At 37.9% G+C, this 24,215-nt stretch overlaps 1 protein-coding gene across 4 annotated transcripts; it reads right to left on the reverse strand.

Annotated features, from left to right (window-relative positions):
* Positions 1 to 438: 438 nt before the first annotated feature.
* On the reverse strand, positions 439 to 18,087 carry LOC109079171 (leucine-rich repeat and immunoglobulin-like domain-containing nogo receptor-interacting protein 2). 4 transcript variants are annotated; one of them, XM_042768741.1, is made up of 3 exons: positions 16,841 to 18,087; positions 16,481 to 16,606; positions 439 to 4,853 (listed from the first exon to the last, which is right to left on the reverse strand). In XM_042768741.1, the coding sequence occupies exon 3, from the start codon at positions 4,845 to 4,847 to the stop codon at positions 3,024 to 3,026; it is 1,824 nt and encodes a 607-aa protein (XP_042624675.1). In that variant the 5' UTR covers positions 4,848 to 4,853; positions 16,481 to 16,606; positions 16,841 to 18,087; the 3' UTR covers positions 439 to 3,023. The 4 variants fall into 4 exon arrangements, with proteins under 4 accessions (XP_042624675.1, XP_042624676.1, XP_042624673.1 ...); XM_042768742.1 differs by lacking the exon at positions 16,481 to 16,606 and having other exon boundaries at positions 16,816 to 18,087; XM_042768739.1 differs by lacking the exon at positions 16,481 to 16,606 and having other exon boundaries at positions 16,841 to 18,085.
* Between the last annotated feature and the right edge of the window lie 6,128 nt (positions 18,088 to 24,215).

Genomic DNA, 24,215 nt, shown 5'->3' on the forward strand with positions numbered 1-24,215 from the left:
AAGTTTATTGTTAAAATAATTCAGGGACTGTAGTTTATGAACAGTGCTATAAATAGCACTCATAAACAGTGACACACTTGTGGTGCTTCATGAAAAATATACGGCAAGTCAATCAAATTTGATTTTGAGCACTTTTATTATTATTTTCCTGACATGATATGAACAAGCCATCATTCTCATACTCTGTGTTTAAACACCCAGTAGGTTATCGACAGGATTTTTTTATTTTTTTTGGGGGGGGGGCAAAATTAATTTGATATGTCTGAATAGGTGTTTAATTACAAGTGTTTGTAGTAAAATTTGACTATAAATTATTCTTAGGATTACTGATGTGCTGAAGTCCTTCTTTGTTTGTCTCTCTCTTTAATTCTCTTTTGGGTACCAGGCAGTTACCCAGGTCCGTCTTGAAGCAGGCCTGTATGCATCAGTTCCTGATACTTTAATGTGTCTCTGAGGAAGATTCATTCACATAGAAAAGTGGCCCCTGCTCATATTTTCACCCAAAACGCATCCTGACAGAACACTGCAAGGTCAAGCACTCACCATGTAGTCATATGATGATGACGCACACTCTAGGACACTCGTATAAAAGCCACTTATTTTGTTTCCGTTTTGTGAGTCATAGACATGGACATGATTAGTTCAGGTATATTTAGATGCTTTTGACTGTGTAACAAAACAAGCTCATAAAGACCAGCAATCCTTCAGGGTACTTCAAGGGACTGGTGTAGCACATGGAGGTTAACGGGTCGGCCTGCAGTTTCTTTAATACAGCTGGACTACTTTTGGCACCAAGGACAAAAAGTAGTAACCCGAGGCACATTGTCTTGATGGAAAACTCTGTCCTTGCAATCTAAAGCAGTTTAAGTGGAGGAAAGACTTTAAAATAATAATCTGTTTGGATAAGCTAAATTTAATTTAGTGTAGTGCTTATATCAAATACAGTTTATAGTCATCCGTCTTTCCTTTTTAAAATTGAGGTAAGACAGAGTCGGGCAGAAATGTAGTATAAATACAGCTTCAAGTTGCTATATACAAGGTCTAACCTGAACAGCAAGAAGCAGGCAATTAAATGCTTAAATGTAACACAACTGACATCAAGATTTGGTTTGAGGATTTTAAAAATGAAATTTTTAAAGACATTGTCGAACAAGGGATCATACTGCATATGACACTGTAGAGAAAATCAAACCAATACAGCTTAGACCTTTATGTGTTTTAAAAAAATAATAATTACAAAGCCCTTAGCAAGAGAGGAGTCCTTTGTATTCATTACACCTGTAGAAATATAATATGAATGTTCTACAGATAATTACAGACAGATTAGTGTGAGTTTCACTATGATATTAATGGACATGAACTCACTCAGAGAAGCAATGTAAAATTTTCTAAGAGTATTCTAAATACTCCTGGCTGACTGATTTAGCTTAACTGTATTAAGTAGAAATCAATAGAGCTTCAGCAGCTTTGTGCTTGTACACCTGAATCAAGGAGGTCAATAATACCAGGCGAAAGCTATCAGTTAGGATTCCCATTCATTTTAACCACAGTTGCTTGCCTGACAAGTGACCACCTTGAAGTATGCAACCTGAAGTCTGCCATCCTTGCTCATGGGAACTCAGTTCTGGATACTGTTATTTGAGCCATTTTTTATTTTTATTTTATTTTGGAGAAGTAGGAAAATGACATCATGACAACAATGATTTGTTGATCAAACCACAAGTACATTCATAGTCCCAAACCCTTTACTAGTGACTATCCTGAGCTGTGACGTCAAAGGCAGCAGACAGGAACAAATATAAGTCCATTTCATGCTTTTAAGAGCCCCGAAAAAGGTCACTACCAAGACATCTACTAGGCTATAATGGAATATTTGCTTGTTATGTCTGCTTAAAGAAATTTAGTCACTACTACTTGAGCTGTCCTTTTTAGTCGTCCTTCGTAACGTAGTGGGATGGCGAAATTAACAAAAAAATATAAAACAATTAATGCTTCATGAGAAGCTGGATATGTGTGTGAAATTTCAAGTTCAAATTACCAACAGCTTTTATATTTTACATTTTTATATGCATGTTGCTAAGCAACCACAGCAATAATCTATCCCATAACTGAAATTACTGGAAATTTTAGCAATATCCTGCATGCAAAATTGGGTGACATTTCACCATAAAGAGATGAAGTCATAGCTGTGCAAAAATACATAAATAAATGCATAAATGAATATAAGAAGCACCAAAAGCAGTAAGGCTAACAAGGTGTAGATTCATTTCTGTTTGGCATGTTTTGTGCCACAGGGAACACTTGAGACAGGCAACCGTATCTGAGATGACAGTAACACTGATCAAGCTGTACGATTTATATTTATTTTCTTTGGAAAATATAACCAGATATTTAGTATGTAAAACCATTTGAGCAGCATTTGACAGAACATAAGAAAAGAAAAAAACATTTTCACACAGTTCCACAGACTTCCACTGAGTCACAAATACAGCCCCTGGAACCAACCATTTCAAACGGCTTCTTGCATTTTAACATCTTTACAACAAAATGGCAGGAAACTCTCCGGTTCCCCCGGAGGCTCTGCTAAGACGAGGATGTCCCAAGAGAACAGGAATTCTGAGCAAAACCAAACACTTCACAACACAGCACTGCCGAGGCTTCTTCCAGTAGATACTTTGCTTATTGGGGAAGACAACATTAGTTTTTGCAGCGTTTTGAAAGGAAATTGTAATGTATCTTTAAATAGATATATTCATATATAGAAATATACCATTCTTTCCCACAAATATGAAATATATACAACAACTTGAACTTCTGCACTGTCCAAATAATGCTTTCTACAGACAAAGCATCGCAGAATTTTTCTTTTTCTTTCTTTTTGTCATTGGGATACCACATGTACAATCTCATGTTTAAATACATCCTTTGCATCTTTTGCAGCACATCTACCCAAAGACTCACAAAGTCCAACAGACATACATACGCAACCATGCAATCCATGAAATCCTCGGCAATATAAAAATTTAGATCATCTTCATATTGACTCTTCTGGGCCCACTTGTTTCTGTGAGTTCTGAGTTTGCACCTTTCCGCTTTCGTGGGACGTACTGAATGTCCACGCTACCTCTGTGCTTTCCTTTGCCACGGCTCCATGCAAACAACAACAAGAAACAGAACAAGACGACACCCAGGAAGCTGAGGCAGCCCATTGCTGTGGAGACCAGGATGGTGGTGAAGTCCAGAACCACCCTGATGGTGTACTCCTCTGTGCCGTTAATCAGGGAATTGTTGTAGTCCGAGTCAAAAAAAAAGCTGCGGTTGGCATAAAGGGTTCTGTCCCTGATTCCTAAGCTTTTAATAGCAAGCGTGACGGAGAGAGTGGCATTGCCTGCTGGGTTTGATGCCACACACACGTACATGCCGCTATCCTGAGGCTCTGCCATGCGGAACTCTAGTGACCCATTGGTGTGGACCACCATTCTTCCCGTACTCTTTGTGGTAATGTGCCGCCTATGCGGTGTTAGCCATGACACAGAGGGAGGTGGAGCCCCATCTGCACTGCAATATAGCCAAGCTCTCTGCCCTTCTTCCACCTGTGCCGGGTAAGTTGCCATGGAGACAACCCTGGGTTTGGTGCAGATAACATAACGAGAGATTTGAGGTTCCACCAGGTAACTAAGAGGCTTCCCAGCCAAGGGTGCAGGAGCACTACATTCAGGTTGAACATCACCGTATGGCAAGGGTGGAGTCCTCTCCAGGAGCCAGCGTAGACGACAGTCGCACACTAATGGGTTCTGGCCAATCAGAAGAGTCTGCAGGGCCTCGGAAGCAGGAAAAACACTCCTCTCCAGCGTGGAGAGACGGTTGTAACAAAGGTCAAGAAGGCGCAGCGAGGAGGCTCCTTGAAAGGCTTGAGGTTCCACACTGAGCAGGTTAGACTGTCGCACACGTACAACCTCCAGCCGGCCCATTCCCCGCAACCACCCTGCTGGCAGGACACGTATACGGCTGTAAGACAGGTTGAGATGAGTTAGATACGGCAGATGTGTCACCACTGGTACAGACGTCAAGTTGGTGTGTGTAATGGACAGTGTGCTGAGGTTCAGCCCCTGCAAAGCAGAGGTCGGTAACCCTTCTAACAATGGCCAACGGTCCACTTCCAGGTGTTTCAGTCGTGGTAGACCCTTAAAGGCGTGTGCCTGAAGCTCCTCGATGCCCAAGTCCCGCATCCGCAGGCTGGTTAGACCATGCAGATGTGCGAGAGCATGTGTGGGCACTGTGCTCAGGTTGCATCGTTGCAGCGTCAGAGAGCGCAGGGATGCGAGGCCACTGAAGGCCCGTGGGGCGATGAACACTAGCTCATTATCACTTAACTCTAGTACCCTCAGCCTCCGCTGCTCCTCAAAACCGTAGTCCAGCAGAATAACAAGACGGTTTTGACTGACATCCAGCAGGGTAAGCTCGCTGAGGCCAGCCAGCGCTCCACGTGGCAGCAGAGTCAACTGATTGCTGCGCAGTTGGAGCGAGCGTAGCCGCGGCTGAGCGCGGAAGCTGCCAGGTTCCACGGATGACAACAAGTTGTTGCTGAGGTCCAGCTCCTCCAGCAACAGCAGCGAGGAGAAGTTCTGTGGCGTCACAATGCGCAGCCGGTTTTTACTGAGGTCCAATGCCCTTGTCTCTATAGGGATGCCTTCAGGCACCTGCGCTAACCGCCTGCGATGGCATGACACAGAACGCGTGGGCACAGAGCACTCACAGCGGGCAGGACAGGCGTGGGCGGGGCACTGAAACAGGAGGAGTGGCAGCAGGGAGAGCCCCAGAGCACAAGAGAACGGCGAGAACAGCATGGCCACCTACAGAGAGAAAACAGAGACAGAGAAATATGATATAGCTGAGAGAGATGGCTGCATGGTTAGTCACTCAAGGTAATGAAAACATCTACATACTCTGAGACTATAGGTCATTGTACAAAACAGGTCATTCTACAAGGTCATTTTAAATTAAAATTATGGGTTATGGTATCCACCTCATTTTTCAACGCTCAAGTAAGGAATAAATGCATAAATGCAATTATATTTGCGAGTGAACCAGTTTTGCTGGTTGAGAACCATTGACCTAGTGACACAATCTTTTATAATATACATAAAGGAAAATCTAAAAAATATTTTTTTTAACAAATGTTTGATAGTAAAAGTTGGTATCCACTGTATATTTCTATACATGCTGTATATATACAGCATGACCTCTGTAATGCACATACAAGCACATCATGTCCTTTGTTCCATCCCAATTTCCCAACACCTCCTCTGTGCAAGACCTCTCCTGATTCTAGCTGATAGGAACCCTGTGGTGCATCGATCGTCTCTTTCTCTGTCTCTTATACGCGTGCACACACACACACACACAAAACCTGCTTTCAGAAAGACATCTCCAAACATGCCATAACCATGGAAACCCCATGCTCCCTTGGTGCAAGTCCTGCTTTGCCAATCGAAATCAATAATGGAGGAGAGCAAAAGGCAGGCATTCCACAGGTCTGTTAGACTCGGATCACAAATGTGTACTTTAGATTAGATACGAGTACTTTAACCATGTCTGTCTAAATGTTTTATGTTTATTTTAAAAATTGCCAGGTAATTAGGCAAATGAGGGATAGTACACTATTAACTGTAAGACAATAAAATAGGCATACAATATAAAATTAGAAAAAGGCACAACAATATTAGAACCAAAAAGGAGATTTTTATTTGTGTATTTTTATATAATGATAATGTATCCTTGGTACTTATCTGTATTATCTATTATTATCTATTGACTGACTTTCCTACAAACATGAAATGGGTTAAAAAAAACACCCAAAATAGAAAACTGAACAGACAGCGCCACAGATAAGAATCAACAGCAGGGGAGCTTTTACATTTTTACATTTTATATCAATCTTGCATGAGAATGCATCATTTAAACCTGCATCTAAACTACCGCCATTTAAGGCCCGTTCACACCAAGCATGATAACTATAAAGATAACGATAAAGACATAGTTCTAAAAATCATTCTCAATATTAAAAAAATAGAAGAGTTTACACCACAGCTATAAAAGCACAGAAAAATTATATCGTTGGATTCACTTACAGAAAGATTTTTTTTTTTTTGCAGCTAATGAACGATAAAAACACTGACAGCCAATCCGAATCAATCCTGCTGTGACAAGCTCGAGAGTTTAAAGGCCTGTTCAAGCCCAGGGACGATAACTATAAAGATAACGATAAAGATAAAGTTCTAAAATCGTTCTCAATATTAAAGAATAGCAGAGTCCACACCTCAACTATAACGATAAAGACAAAGAGAAATGATATCGTTGGAATCACTTCCAAAAAAAATTTTTCCAGCTGATGAATGATAAGAAAATTTGACAGCCAATCAAAATACATCCTGCTGTAACGAGCTCGAGAATTTAAATTGACTAATGCTAATATCATTATCTTTATAGTTATAGTTCTTGGTGTGAACGGGGCTTAAGTCTTGTAATTAAAAATGAATGTCTCCATAGTAAATTCTGAAGTTAGAATGGATAATTACATTTTACAACATCCTCAGACCAATCCAGCAGATCTGATTATAAAAATCTCTGTTTCTCACTTTGGGCTGTTTTTTAAATATTTTAAATACTCACTTTGACATAATGCACACTGTTGCATACCACAAGATGAGGCATTTCTCGTTATAATGAAAGAGACATGAGTGTATTAATTGCTTTGAAAAAAAAAATTATCAAAGAGCATAATTTGGGGAAAGGTTAGATGCACATATTCTCAATTAATTATTAATAGAATAGAATCATAAAGGCATCTGTTTCCATTATTGCTCTAAAATGACCATAAAGAGAAATGGTCATAATCTTGGGCTGAAAATGGGGCAGACTATTTTCAGTGAACTGGTAAGCCACCATGAAGCGCTCTCATAACCGATATAGCTGCAGATTGACCTGCATGCATGGAATAAACCTTGTGCCTAGCTTCCCTCTGATGTATAATTTAGACATGTAGCTTCACTACGTCAATAATAATCTACTGTGCACTTTTACATCAATTTTACATGTTTGTATAAACCTTACGTAAACCACATTTAAAAATATACCTTATGCATTTAGACTGCACAGTTAAATACAGGAATTTGTTAAAATCACCAAGACAAAAGTCAAGGTGCAAATTCTTTAAAAATCTATTTCACCTCACACTGGCCTATGACTCAAACCCTGTACGATGAGCACAGGTTGCTTCATTCGAACATTGATTAGTAACAGCCTTCCTTTCAAATCAATATCAATACATGCACAAAATATGCTGCCACATATGCACTGCTTTTCAAGGAGTGTGACTGCAGATGTCCTTGCTTGTTCAAGAGAAGCATTTCTCAACCTTGGCCGCACTCAGTTTCATTCACAGCTCCATCAGGTTTGTCGCGACGCAACACGTCAAATGTTTGCCTGCCAGCGTGAGTGTCAGAATGAAGACGGAGGACGCGTCTGGGTGGAACATCAGGGGGCAGCGCTAAGCCTGTGGTTCATTATGGGGAGCAGCTCACTGACAGGAGAAGTTTATTAAGTTTTAATGAGTTAATAATTCAATTCATCCCAGCCGATCTGATGACAGTATCAGCAGCAGGGGAGAGCATGAGCGTTGATGTAATTCTTGGTAAAGGTGTCTGGATTAGAGCTGCATTTCTAAGGCAAAGTTTATCAATTAATCATTACAGAGTCCTCTTTCTGGGAATGGAGATAAGCCATTATTTGAGAGGATATGTTGTCACACTGCGGGGAGCAGATTCTTCGTGGACTTTCACAAAATCTTTATCTCACAAAAGCAATCTGTCACTCTCTCTACAACCCACAGACAAGCCAGCCGAGCTTTACCATTCAGAAATACGCTGAGTGATTATCACTTAACCCCAAATCCTTATACTATCAGAAAAAATTGGTACCAAGTTTGTGATCTTTCAGAAGGTACTAATAGTCTATGTACCATTTAGGTACTAATATGCCCCCTTTAGGGGTAAATAAGGTCAAAAAGTGTGCCTTTTAAAAGGGTACCGCCCCAGTGACAGCTTTTGTACCTTTTTTCCTGAGAGTGTATGATATGACATGACTCTCAAAAACAGAACATGTTCACACCCTTCACCAAAACCACACGTTTTTGAAGTTTTAAAATGAATTAATAATAAAATATGAATTAGAAAATAAATGATAATGTTTAATGAAAATAATAAATATATAGAATGAATAAATATTCATCACAGTTTTTGTATAGACACCCAAAGTCTTATGTTTGGCTTCAAGTTTTTTTTTTATGAAATTAATAATAATTATGAATGAATAATATTTAAATTGTTGATTTGATATAATATTATAATATTATTGTAAAATATAAATGAATTTTTATAAATTACAAAAGTGCTGCTTTGGGCTGGAGAATTGTATATTATATAAGGTGTCAACTTAATATTAAAGTGCTGCTTTGGGCTGGAGAATAAAGTTTTTGTTGTACACATAAGTAGGCCTACACTTGCTCGGTGTGTTTACTGAACTGGAACAAAAAAGAAATGGAATGTATTGACAAACTGACAATATATTTTTTTCTTGTTTTGAATCAAAGGTGCCAGAACATCCAAGTTAACCTTAGTTAACACTTTGTATGGTTACAAACAATAGCAGTGTGCAGAGATCACACTATAGTAGCACGCCCTGTTTTTTCTTGTGAGAATGTATCAAAACACCTTCTCTGTCCCCTTCTAGCGTATCAAAGTAAAAATCAGAGCATTTCCTCATACATTGCAGGTTAGCTGTGGAAAACAATCCGGCTGTCTCTGTCTCACTGGTCTACATCAGCGATTGTGAAGCTTGTGGTTTCTCTTACTTTGAGGACATTCTGGAGATTAACTTGGTCTAATTTTAGTTTATCTAATTTTAGTCTCATCCATTTTTCATTGAGTGAAACCACCACAGCCACTGAGAGCGCAGTGTCCCATCTCCCACCGGGTGTGTGTGTCTGAGCTTTGAGACCAAACGGGAAAAAGCAAAAGTTTGGTGTTGGGAATGTTCATGATGCCGAATCAAGCATATATATGTAAATACATCAGCTTGCATACGGTAGAAAGCGCATACGTGCTGACCTTGATCCTTCGGGGTCTTTGGATCTCATGTTTAATGCAGCACTACAGCACAAGCTTGAACTACATTTGGTGATCATTTCATACAGAGGTGTCTAAATGTAGGTGCCACGGGCTGTGTGTGTTCCCAGTGTGTCGCTTTCAGACGGCATGCTGTAGTATCTCCACGAGGCTCTGATCCAGCCCAGTGGAGCTCTATTGACTCTTGCTATTGATCTCTGCGTTATTACACATTCACTTCTTCACACGTCTCTCAGATTGCACAAGACTGAAACCCCGTGTAGCTCTGTACCCATGGCAACCGAGCTGTCAATCAAGCCCTTATCTCTGAATGTTTCATATCCCTACAGCTCAGGTGAAAATCAACACAATACTTTAATAATACCCAAATGATTTTGCCAGAGCGTGTAGTTCCACTCATTTGAGTTTCTGTGCTATTAGGATGACCGTTTCCCCACGAGAAGGAAGTATGGAGGAATAGAGTATTTCCTGCATGTTTGCATGCTGTCAGCTATCCTTACTGGTATAAATGAGTGTGTTTATGTGTGTTTGTGTACGTCTGTGGCTGTCTCGCTGGCAGCGCTGATGCAATGTGTTTATGTTTAACGGACATTCAGTACACAATCAGTAGGGTGTCTGGGCTCAGCTGCTAATGCCTTCATTAAGGGTGCATTTGTCAAGTCCATCAGCATTAGTTCTTCAAATGACAGTATTTTAACTGGGATACTAGTGTAAAATACAAACACACAAATATTTATACACCCAATGATCACTTGTAGCTCAATATTTACTCAGTATTTGCCATTTTAAGATAAATAGCCCTGTCCATGGCCAATTAGAAGAAGCGTACCTCCCCCTTCTTTATCAAATTTGAATCTGTATAATACTATATGATAATAATCTAAAAATAATGATAATAAAGTACTATATTATTTTATTATTTTATATTATTGGGTATGTTTACAAGAAAATACTATTCAAGTTTTTCTACTTTGAAATTTTATACTTTAATTCAGTGTTATATGCTGTTACCTTCTGCAATTTCAGAGTAAAAATGTTTTTACACACACACACACACACACATATACACACACAAACAAAAAAGAAACCATTTTTACTCAGAAATTGCAGAAAGTACTGAATTAAATATAAAATTTAGAATAATTAAAAGTCTTTGAAAACTGTTAATTTTATGAAATTTAAGAATAAATTATTTTATTACATATAATTGATTATTATTATTATATACTGTATACTGTATAAACATATGACTATTGGTTAGCCTGCTTTCAAAAATTAATCAACTATTTTTTTTTTTTATAAATATTTTGTGTGTTTTCTCGATTTTTATATGATATAAAATATGTGTATTAATCAAAAAAGAATTTTAAAAATGCTTTTTAAAATAGTTTGGATGGACTATAGTTAAACTAACATGACACATCATGTCAAACACCCAAATAGATCTACATACACACCATAAAGGTTTGTTCACTATCACAAATGTTCGGCAGGAGAATTTGTTCTGATTACTGCATGCATCTTGTCTGTTCTAAAGAATTCTTTAACAGTTTATAATTTCTAAACTATCAGAAAATAAAACACAATGTAAATCTTGAAGAGAGAAGCTTAAAACGCCCTCAGATATTATGATATTATGTAAGGGGAGAGAAAACAGTTGAAAATACAACAGAAAGAAAAAAAAAATCCAAAGATGTAATAACAGCTGGTAAAAAGAATATAAGAGGTAAGAAGAGGTAAAAAAGACAAAGAAATCAGGCATACTGATTCCTCCTTCCACCTGCTCGCCTAGGTAATAACATTAATGTGTGTGCAGTCACGTTTATTTGGCCAACAGGTTTCCTCCCCCCGTTGGCATTTGTCTGTGTGTGTGCTCATCACGCCATACTGTGTAGTGGAAGCATCATTTATGCTTTCTTGTTGACTTCTCTTCTGCGTACACAATATTCTGAGTGTACACAATTACACACACAAAAAAAGAAAGGGATGCGAGAGATGGAGAAAAGGCGAGATTTGATGAGCCGACTGCCTCCAGACATTGCTTCTGCAATGCTAATTAACCCTACAGGCAAAATCCACCACCAAGACACTAACCCTTAAGCATAAACACACACACCCTCCCACGCACAGGACCTCAATTCTAAGAACGTATGAAAGTTTTACTTAGATGCTGCGTAGTTTTTTTCCTTTCTTGTTGATTTTCTTTTATAATAATTCTCCTTCTAATCTAAAAGGTGATCTAATCACGTAAGAATTATGCCTAATTATTTTTAATCACAACAGAGCTAGACTTTACCTTTCATGCAGAAAATATGTGTGGTTGTTGCTCATGCAAAAGTGACTGCTGTGATAGCATGGTGTTCTGGGTGGTTGCTATGGCATTGCTAGGCAATGTGTGGTTGCTAGGTGTTTGCATACTGCCCCATGTCAAATTCAAAATCCATGATACGTTCATGGCATTTTTTGGTTGATTTACAGCACACCTCTCTCCTCAACAAGTTGCACAATTTGCGGTATTATTTTTGTCCATATTAGCAACAGGGTTATGTAAAATTGTACATTTTAATTTTTTTTTTTTTTTTTTTTTTTCACCAAGACATTTTTCCCCACCATGGTCAAAAAAATTGGTATGGCCTTTATATAAATAAAGTATGTATAAATTAAGTATGGATTTCTATAAGGGGAAATTAAAAAATAAATTAATAAATAAAAACCTTTTACACAATGCTGTTAAGTTTTGTTTTGAAAGTATTTTCTTTTTGTTAAAAATGACACTTATTGGGGTTATATTTAAATTTTTTCAAATTTTAGTCCATTTCCATAGTTTTGTCTGCTCTAAATAATCATTTAACAGTTTGTAATCTCAAACTATTAGAAAATAACAATACAATCTAAATATTAAAAATGTAAGTTCAAAACGCCCTCAGAGAGAACACAGATATTATGTAAGGGATGAGAAAATAGTTGAAGACAGCAGAAAAATGAATCCACAGATATAACAACAGGAGCTGGTAATATAAGAAGTAAGAAAAGGTCATTCAGAAAGAAGGTTGTGAAAAAATGTGTTCAATTTGAATTGAACTAGCCATACCCCAAATAAATTTGATTTCTACATAAGGGACTTTTTTTTTCTTTTACTTTTGCTGTCAAGCCAAGTTATGTCTTTGTATTAGGGTTATAAACATATTTTCTGAATTGCGGTTAATTTTAAATCTACTTCCTTCACTGTTCTAATTGTATGCAATTCTAGTTCCTATTTACAACCTCAATTCAAATTCAAATCAAATTCAGGAACGGAGAGTGAATTGGAAAAAAGCAAATATCACTACCTGGTATAGGTTGGCAACCACAAAACATCATCTTCATGAGGATTTTGGTGGTGTTCACACTCATGAGGACACTTTCCTCTTGGAGGTGAGACTGAGCATCTATCCTTGATTGGCATGTCCAGGGAATTGAATCAGGATTATGTCAGCTGCTCTAAGGAAAGTCTGTTTCTGATTCCATAGGGTGCATTATACAACCAGCTCTGGCATAAAACCTTTGCGCTTGGATGGATAATGATGGATAATGTGCAACACCCATTGCCACCAACAAAACACATGAGTTGATCCACATACAAGTGGATTAAACAAACACATCTTCCCCTAAAATATCATTGTTTTACTTGATGGAAGGCACTGGTCAAGCAATTTAATTTAAAATAAGTGAAGTGAGACACTAAGTGAAATTACTTTGGCAATAGCTGCACAAGTGTCACAGCAACTTGACGGAACTGCCAAAACCTCACATACAGACATGACTGACACAGCCACACATCCATCCACATGCATATTTAGTTTGTTGCCTGATATATGCTAATTCATGCACATAATGCAGATTACTAAGATAGTTATCAGGCTTCAGCTCTTTGAGTACTGTTTGCCCCCAAACAAGCAAACAAGTGAGCTGGAGGAACAAATATATGACCTCATTCTCCCATGCAGCATTGTGTTAAGCAACAACAGTCAGAGAAACAAATATATTAACAAAAACAGCGAGAACTTTCCTAGTAGTACATGGCACCGAGGATGTGAATAGCAGGCAGATGTAAGAATGAACCCCAGAGAATCCTTATTACAGTTCATTCAGACACAAATATGCTGAAACTGACCACTCTTGGATATGAAATAATAATAATAATAAAAAAAATGCTCCCTTTAGAAATAGTGAAGAAAGGAGTTATTCAAAACTATATTCAAAGATGACTCATAGCATTAACGGAGGGAATAAATTTAGAAAAAAAAAAACTTGCTAGTGTGCTGTCTCCCTAGAGGACACTCAGGAAGCTCCTGGAGGCCATCGGGGCCAGTGGAGTTGAAGCAGAGCAATAGGCACTTTGAAAGGAAGCCTAATTAAAAAGCAAAAACACTTGCTCAGTCAGACAGGATTCAGAGCAGGGACTTTTTTCTTCATGCCATACTTCTGACAGTATAATCAATCTGTCTAACTATGAATATTAGTTGGTTAAGCATGTATATGTGCTGACAAAAGAAACTCAAATTAGCCCAACATAAAATCAATCTTGTAGCTTAATATCTAATCTCGTTCCACTCAAACAAAGCATTTGTAATCATTCCGATCCAACCACATTCCAGGTTTTCCAATTTTCCCATCTTTGCTCTCAGGTTAGAAAAAAACCCTATTGGGGAAACCAGGGAAAGAATAATATTTGTTAACAATAATATATGGTTTCCAATGATATTTAACAGATTCCGTTTCATTCTGACTGCTCATTGTCTATTAACAGTGTTTAATATGTGGTGCTGGTGAATACATGCAACTGCAGTAAGCTTGTACTGGACTGATCGTGGAGTGAGAGAGAACACAGACTTTATAACATAAAAAACTCCAGGTAAAATCGGTTTCACTTCAGTAAAAATACTGCTCTGATCCCCTCTTCTCGGCCTAGACATCTCCTGCATATCCTCCCCATATGCCCCTGGCATATACTGCAGATTGTTAACACTAGTGTGTCTAATTTGTAACCCTGTTGGCATCCTTCAAAGTTCCTTAATGAAGCCAGCTAAACTGTCAGACTTATTAGGCTTGGCTCTGGAGAAACAGATTTGTGATTTACAAATCCCCAGGGGAAGTAGGGTTTATATTACTTGCCACTAGTTCTCATTTACTTCAGTATCTTAGTACATCTGTGCTAGTTTGCTGTGACTAAGCTGTGTTTCACTACAGGGAAAGGTGCCTATTATTCTGCATCTAGAAACGCCTTTCCTCTTAGTTTGCTGTTTGTTGCTAGATGGCTATTTACTTGTTTGCAACCATGCTGTAACACAACAAACACAGTCGTGTCCTGTCTGAGCCTTCCAAGACTTTGGGGAAGTGAACTGCTTTTAATCGAAAAACTGAAGCGATTGACGAATCATTAAGAGATTAGGATAAATGGTGAAACAGCCAATTAAAGCAAAACAAGTCAGCCAAATTGAGACCAAACCTCCTATTAGCCCATGTTAACTATAGCAAATAAGCAGTGTAAAAATATAAACCCAATTAACTGTAAAATAAATAAATAAGGAAGACCAAGGGAAATAAATACATTCATTATTAACCACATCGGCTAACTTAATCTGGATCACATAACTATTGCTTCACGTGGCACTATATTTTCAGTGGCACTTTCTTGTTGCCACTTTCTACATTGTCACTCTGGCTTTATCCCTGATTCATATCTTTTGCATCCTGCTAAAGAGCAATTTTAACAATGCAATATATGCACATTCTAATAAGTCACTTTGGCAAGACACGGTGTACAAAAAGTATACAAGAAAAATGTATTTGTTAATGTAAATGCATTTCTGCATGCCTTTTGAAAGCATTTCAAACAGTCGCAGAATGTTATGTCTTCAGTGTTGACGTCTACATTTAAAAAAAAGTTGATTTAATTCACTGAGCAATTATTTAAAATACCATTCAGTTCTTGCAGTATTTCTGAATTTCTGTAAAAGCAGTCTGGAGGCTTTCTTTCTTGAAATATGGCAGCACTAATCTATTCTAATCTATCATTTTGCTTTGCTAAAAAAAACAAACAAAAAAAAACTTTATTTTCTGATCCAGTTGGTACAAGGTGTCAGCAAAATAAAAGCATTATGCACATAACGTCAATACAGACCTGTTGGTGTAGCTTATGAGGAGAATAAAGAAGAGATTAAACCTATTAAACCCCGTGAAATCTGTGCTACGTTTGTTACATAATAATTACATGGTAATTACCGTGTAATATACCACATTAAAGAACATTTCCCCTAGAGCCTAATAAGGAGCTAAAATGTTAAAGAGGTGGAACACATTTTTTCTGAATGTAAAGAATTGCTGTTTCTCTGGGGGGTGATGAGACGCTGTGATTTAATCGGGTCGGACATAAAGGATAATACATCAGAAGGTGCTAGCATGAAGACAGCAACATGATCTTAGGGTCAGTTATAACTTGCTTCCCGATGTGGAATATATGAAGACATATTGAGTCTTTAGGTTAAAGCCACGTTACAAACTTTTTCTCAAGACAACACCAATTCACACTTTCAAAAACACTATGTACTCAGACGTTCAGTTCCAGCATACACACTCATTGATGGATGTACTAATTCACAGCAAGTTCAAAAAGTTACATTAACATTTTTTTTAAAAAGGAAACAGATTACCCAATGTTCCCTACATCATTCCTACAATACAACAGAAGCTCACCGCGCTATACACATAAACAGCCTTGTATTAACTTGCCAGGTCCATTTTCTCAATCCCTCTTTTTTTCCCTCTTCCTTCAGCCCCTAATGGATGTGAAAATGGAACTGCATATCCTGGAGATCTGCTGAGTTTATATTTTGTCTTAATGTGATTTAAACCAAATAATCGTGCTCTCCCCACATGTGACGACACACTTAGATGAGATGAAAATGCAAATGGGTGAATCACACCCTGACACACTAATTCATCCTTTAAGTTACTTACTTATTCAGTCAGTCAAAAGCTCTGCGTGTCTTTTCCAAAGGCAGGTCTTCTTTATTGTGTCTGACAGCCCCAAACCTGTCCTTCTCTACCCTCTGAAATCCACACTTTTTGGTCTTTACCTATGAACAGCATCCATCACTGTCCGGAGCCCTTCTAGTCTATCAGAGCGTGAGATCGGAAGCGTTGAAGGCAGAATCGCAGTGGCTGCCGTCTGCCGAAGGAGCTCCGCTATGACCGAGCGCATTAACGACACCTGACCGTCCGTCACAGACAAAGTGAACTAGTGACACACTTACGTGCACCGTGCTGATGAAATATCGCAGTGATGTCTCCCTCGCTCCTGTGTCTCTCTTTTCCCACCTCTCCACTAAAGCGCAGCAGGAGCGGGCTGTGGAAATTCGCAGCAGCACTCGCTGAAACCCCTGGCAGAATACATCACCACTTTCCCCTTTATGAGTCAGAATGCACACACATACACACTTCTGATCTGTTCCTACCTGCCACATGCAGAGCGTCTCAAACAAGCACGCACTTTAAAGCATTTTCTTTTACCTTTACCTCTATGCACTACAGTTTAAATAGTCTTAACTCTATCACAAACACACACACCTCATGGCATAGGTAGGCTTACGTGTTCAATGCGTGCTGCTGGTTACCTGTGGCTGCTGTTCTAGATGCCATAAGGATCAGCGTCCCTGTGATCAGCGTCTGAGTGATCAGCCAAGAGGAAGAGGGAACAGCCAGCCCTCTGTCTCCACGACAACGCCCGGCAGATGCCACACCTCCAGTTCAGGCTCCTCAAGAACAATAAGCGTTTATCGCCACCCTCCCTCTCTCTCTTTTTCTTTCTCCATCCGCTGCTTCCCTCTGTAAAGCCGTGCTCACTCAGAGAGAGTGATGCACTTGTGCGTGACGTCTTCCCAAAAGCAGGGATTCTGCATGTGTGTCTGTTAGACTGAGTTCCACCAGGGGATTAGGCACTTTTCATCTTCATGACGCACACTAGAAAGAGAGCTAGAGAGAGAGGAGAAAGAGACCGGAGATGGGTCGTCATGGAGATTTTCACCCATCAAGGGAATGTAGGGTGAATGACATGAGATAGAAAGAAAGAAGTGGCGGTAGTGGAGCTCTACGACACACTTTTGATTCAGTTTGGCATAAAAAACCCTATCATACTAAAAAAAGGCACTCGTGCTGATTTGCATGCACATATTCTCGCTTTCTCCTGAGCTTTACTCGTGTAACTGGCTAGCCCTTGGGGAGGCCCTTCTACTTCTCTATCGTGCGTCTGACTTAATGTTCCAGCCTTCAGATTAAAATAGCTGCAGCCAAATGCCTTAAACCCGCCACCTTTTCTAAGATTACAAAGCACTCGCTTTTCCAGCAACATGAGCTTTAATATGAAACCCTGCTGAGGGGACAAAGCGAGGGCAGATTCCCTGATGGTACTTTAGGTAACACAAAATGCCATGTCTAATTCCTATTAACATGGTGTAGATAGCAATCTGCCATTGGGAGTATGACCGGGTCTTCATTCTACATACTAACCTAATGATGCCACTGCCAGTAATTGTGCAAAATGTAGAGGGTGTTATAATTAAGCCACTCCCCATCAGGTTTAAGCCTCGCTAACAAGAAATAATTGACAGAAGAGGGTGTCAGCCATACAGATGATGCCTTTGATGTATATGATCTGATAGTAACAAGTTATTTGACGGTATTTGGGGCATCAATGTATGCAGCATGTGCTGTACCGAATGCCAAATGTGTTTTCAAAAGGTGCAGCTGTAATTGTAGCGCTCTATCATCTGATTCTGTCATGCTGATCTGATATCAAAGAAATGAAAGCTTACTGTGATTGCACATTCCAGGAGCAGGAATCCCACACATGCAAAGCCGGATACACCCAGAGACAATTACAGTGAAGCTTGGGCAGGCTAGACTTCACCACATTGCTGTAATGCAAAGAAAATCGCATTGTGTTTGGTGCGAGCGAAAGTGCAATCTCTTTTGCTTTTAGGTGTCTGTAAAAGTGTTCACTTCTTAACATACAAACACATGTGTAGTAACAAAAAAACATTACGTTCACAATAGAGCTTAATCCAGAGTCACTCCTCTTTTGACTGCTTAATCTTTTTCTGTACACACTAAATTTGGTTATTTATGAGAGGGACAATTGCATTCTATAATCAAATTCACTCGGAAAATACTGGTACTAACAACCAAGTTAATATTAAACCTCGATGCTGTGTACAGAACCGAACTGAACAACTAGTTGTTAATGCAGAAATGCTTCTCTCTCTTTTAGACACTGACAGCTCGTCGATGTGGGTCTTCCTTCACTGTGAGCACTGCTGGCAAATTACAGAGACTTAGGTACGTGTCTTGACTTATACACAAATTTTGACAACCACCTGTCTCTCTCTACCAGCCCTGTGGTCTAATGGCGATCCATTACTGTCCAAAGTGAGCATGCTATATAAAAAGAGCAGCTAAATGAAAAGAAAAGCTTCTTGATGCCTCTGGTTGCTAACATTACTTCACTCACAATTAGCCAAATAGGCTAATCTGTTAGCAATTCTGTTCCATGCATGTTTATTGTTAACACCCAGATGATTCAGGAGTGACTCCTGTAGTCTGTTCACACTTAAATTAAACATTTGCAGCTGCATTCACTCCCAAAACTGTCAAATTGCTTTTTTAGCTAAACATAATGTCTTCTGGTTGAACCAATAGTGAATGGTTGGAACTAGTTGCTTGATGAACATTTGAACAGTAGGGAAGTGTTCAGAAAACCTGTTTGAAAACAACAACAACAACAAAAATTCCCGTTCCAATCTTACATACATACTGTTTATAATTCTGTTTTGTTCTGCTTGTGGTGCAGAAATGACATGTCACCTATCATGTGCCCAAATAAACATGACTGAATTCACCAATAAAAATGCTTGATGCACTGAACTGATAACATTGGAAGAGACAATTGTTTTGCTTCTTTACGAATAAGAAAATGAAACATTCTAAAGTTAAATGTAAAAACAACCAATTTAATTATGCAGGAGACGCTTTGATGTTTCTTTGAATGTTTGATCATTTCAGTCGTCTGTGTTTGAAAGCAACAAACCAAGATGCAGAGACACAATGGCTCACTTTGATGTGGATAAAAAGGAGCCCAGAGAGAGATACATTCATTAATGTCTCTTCACACATCTGCCGTGCAAAAAGAAGCACCAGTGAGAATCGTGCAGCATCGTGTGTTAGAGTCAGCAGCAAGTGTGAACAGAGCACATTTCCTCAACTCTCACACACACTTCATATGTAGCTGTTCACTGGCCAGTCGGTTGCTATGGGAAACCATCAGAGCACATCAAAATGAGTCCTCGAGGGACTCCTGCCACGAGCAATCCTATCCACTGAAACGCACTTAACAGTGTGTGTGACAGAGTGCCGTTTCCCAGATGCGGACAATTCGGTTTCTCACCCCTTGCCTCATAAAAGAAATAGAAACTCATCTATCAGCAGTCTAATAACGGCCAGGAAAGCAGTTAGGGGTCATGCTGTGCTCGGATATTGAGCGAGACATTTTAGAAAATGGAATAATTATTGGGCAGTACAAATATAAACCTAAAGAACAAGGCAAATAGATACAAATCTGTACATGAATCACCCTTCCATGAGACCCGGACTGTGATTTATGTAGCATTTATAAATAAGGACAGCATTTATACCTGAACATGGCATACTGACTTCAGGGAGTATTGTGTTAAAATGAAAGGAAAAGACATGACGTGTGGACAAGTATGGTGATCAATACTAAAAATTTGGGCTCTGTATTTCACCCATCCAAGTGCACACACACACAGCAGTGAGTAGTGAACAAACACACACACTGTGAACACACATCCGGAGCAGTAATAATAAAAAATACATTTATGCATAACATTTTAAAATTTATTTTACTGCAAGCAAATGTGGGATTAAATTTTATCAGACAAGTATATCGAACTGAAGCATACGATTCCTCAAACAAACAGAGAAGTCATGTGAGCTCCGTGGTAGTGATCTCAGTCTATAAACATACAGGCCTGAGATCTTAAGTCAGTGAGGGGGTGACTAATTGGCAGAGACAAAGTGAAGGTTGAGTCTCCATCTTGTGGACATTAATTATAATATTCATAGATGCATCTCACAATCTTCCCTCCCAAATACTCTTCAGGTATATTACTTTCACATTTAGGTTATTGACAGATGAAAATGCTGCACAGAAAAGTGCATATTGTGCATAAGTGACAATTATTGAAGCATGTAAATGAGGATTCCACTAAATCTAAGCATTGTATAATCTAAACCTTATATACCAAAAAATGTGCTGATTCCAAACTTTTGAGCAGTATTGTGTATGTGTGTGTGTATAAAATATATAAATATTATACACACACAGTTGTTTTTATGAAAGAAATTATTGGTTTTATCAAGCAATTATAAATTAAATTTATCAAAATTGTCAGTTTTCTGAATGCTGTTTTCTTGAACTTTCTATTCATCAAAATCTCCTGAACTTTGTTCAAACATATTAAGCAGCACAACTGTTTTTAACACTGATAATAATAAGAAATGTTTCTTAAGCAGCAAATCAGTACATTAATGATCACGTGACACTAAAGACTGGTGTAATGACTTCTGAAAATTCAGCTTTGCCCTCACATATTAAAATATAAACTGTTCTTTTATTGTAATAACATTTAAAAGCAGTAGTTTTTTGTAATTTTGATCAAATAAATTCAGCTTTAGTGACACTGAAACATCTTACTGATTCCCAACTTTTGAACTGTAGTGTTTATATACTTGTGCACGCACACACACACACACACACACACACACACACACACACACACACACACAGAGAGAGAGAGAGAGAGAGAGATTCAGAGGGAATTTATGTACAGTCTATAAAATATAAATATACAATTATATATAAATACACACTGGCATGCAAAAATCCATCCAAAACTATTTTCAAATGTATGAATAATTATTTTGCTTGCATCTTTTATGAGTTCATATTATTTGACATAGGGCCATTTAAAATGTGCTAGTAAAGTGCAGTAAAGCTAATAAAAGTGCTATAGTTACAATACCAAATATATACACTTTTGCCTATATTTCACCTAAAATCTTCATGTTCGTTGAAAATAATAATATATTAAGGAGAACATACAGTAGGCCTACTTGGTAAAAATCTGAAAGCCAGATTGTTATGTTGATAATATACTGTATATTATCTCGCAACACATACTTATATCACTGCCATCCACTGTTGCAATAATGAAAAAGTTTTGGCAAAAACACCAAGCCACATGCCAGGATTGTTGCAACAAAGCTTTCATGCTCTCTGGTGGCTAGAGGCAAGTACAAGCATGTAAAGTAATAAGACATGACTTAGCCTAAGAGCATCCTGCCTAGTGAAGAACCATTAATACTATGGTATTCAGAGGTCAGATGGGGTATAATGCCAAAGATATGCCTTGGTATTAGAGAGGTTGTATAATACCCTCAATCTAGTCTCATCTCAGTTCAGAGGTCTGACTGTTATTAGCTTGTCCTTTCAATGAGTCCTCCATTTTCAAAGATCACACTCTCATCTTTTCATCTCAGTTCAGAGGTCTCTTGCTGAGCAAAACTTTTATCTAATGGGCGGACTCGGCCACCTGTGCAAAAACATTCTTTATACCAGACATGTACAGCGCGTACAAAAAAAAGTGTGTAACTTACTTTATGTCACTGCTAAATGATACATTTTAGATTACTGAGGAAAACTGTATTATATATTATAATTATATATTATATATATATATATATATATATATACTCCTATATATATATAATATTTCATGAAAATATATAATATATAACAGTATAATACACTGCCATTCAAAAGTTTGGGATCAATAATTGTTTTTAAAAAGTTTCTTATGCTCATCAATGCTGTATCTATTTGATAAAAATATTGAATATTATTTCACAAAAATATTGGTGAATATATTATGTTGCAATTTAAATATAAAAGTTTTCTATTTTAATATACTTTAAAATAATAATTTACCTATGAAGCCACATCAGCATCATTTTCTCCAGTCTTCGGTGTCACATGATGTTTGCAACATTCTAATATGCTGATTTATAATCAATGTTGGAAACATGCTCTCTAATATTTTTTTGGGACTTGTAGGTATTTTTTCGGGAGTATAAAGCATGTTAAAAAGTACAGTTGTTTATTCAAAATAGACATTTTGTGTTACAATATACACCTAAAAGTGGCAATTTTTTTCTTTTCTGTTTTTAAAGAAATTAATACCTCAGCAAGAATGTGTTAAATGGATAAAAAGTGATAAAGACATTTTTTAGAAAAGATTTCTATTTTGAATAAATGCTGTACTTTTTACTTTGGTATTAATCTAAGAATAAAGAAAAAAGGTCAAAAAAAAAAAAAGTAAAAATATTAAGCAGCACAAACAGATTCATCACTGATAATAAATTAGCAGATTAGAATGATTTTCTGAAGGATAATATGATGAAGGCTGTAGTAATGATGCTGAAAATTCAGCTTTGCTCCTCGGGAATAAATGATATTTTAAAGTATATTTCCAAATATTAGAAATTGCAATAAGTTTCACAATATTACTGTTTTTCTTCTGTAAAATAAATACCCTTCACTCCATTAAAAAAACCCATTATTTATTAGTTAATAATATAGGCCTAACATAATATAATATCTAAACAGAATAGAATAGAATAAATAGAATAGAATAGAATAGAAACTGAAGCATTTTAAACTGAGATCTGTAAGTTAAATTAAAAAAAAAAAAAAAAAAACGTTAACGTTCTTCTATAGCTATCTAAACATCCCTATGATGTACAGTTTGCACACTACCACTGTAAATTTCTGAGTTTTGTTACCGTTCTGTGCCCATCATCCGCTGTTTCCAGCACTCTCTTTAATACATGATGACGTTTTATTTCACATGTCATATGCTCTCGAGTTCTATTTCGTGCTACGCAACATTAAAATATTCGGTTTCAACAGCGACTCATTTGGCGCACACATTCCCTTTCTATGAAACTGTAAACCGCACAGGCACTCTTAACGTGATATCATTATAGCGATTTACCCGAGCATTGCAATTCTGTCGCTTTCGCAAATAGCTTTCCCAACTCATTTATGCGTGTGCGCGCACATTATTTCTTCTGCGCGGCCTGTAAGAGATGTGCGCGGCCGCGCGCGCGCGCGCAGCTTAGAGGGAACATTGCTCTCATCTCAGATTATGTATCTATGAACATAAACAAATATTCACACTATATGCGCATCTAAATTAAGATTTCAGCCCTCCATTGTGCGTATCTCCATCTGCCTGACTGCGTGCCCCTCATTAGAGTTTTGTGAGGGTTAATTAGAGTTTTTTGAGGGTTTATTATTAGTGATTCTAGGGTTTTTTATTGGGGATTCTAGAGGTGTGAAGTGAGGATGACATCTCATTATCCTGATGTCCAGTACCACATAAACAACCAGAGGACATCAAAATGATATTAAAGACTATTGACATTTGCTTGCATCTCTTTTTTTTGCCATTATTAGTGACCTTGCATCTGCCATTAAATAATCCGGAATACTCTTTTATGGCTAAATGAGATTTGTAGTTGTCAAATTTGATTGTCTAGGTCCCTCCCACACTGTTTGTTTAACTATTAAAGCATCTGTCCATTTATTGATCAAATTCTCCTCTGTGTCTCTCCATATCACTGTATGCTGTGTATGCTCTTCTGTATCATCCACGCCACAGTGATATGGAGAGACACAGAGGAGACCGCTGACAAATTAATTGTTGAATAAAGTTTTCTTTTTTTTCTTTGCTTACAAAAAGTGTTCCCGTTGCTTCATATAACCCAGATTGCATGTCTGATGGCAGATGGAGTATTCTGACCACGACTTTCATACCTTTTATGGACCTTGACACTGCTGTTTACTTGGCAGTC

This window comes from Cyprinus carpio, chromosome A13 (genome assembly GCF_018340385.1).
Source record: "Cyprinus carpio isolate SPL01 chromosome A13, ASM1834038v1, whole genome shotgun sequence".
Taxonomy (NCBI): domain Eukaryota; kingdom Metazoa; phylum Chordata; class Actinopteri; order Cypriniformes; family Cyprinidae; genus Cyprinus; species Cyprinus carpio.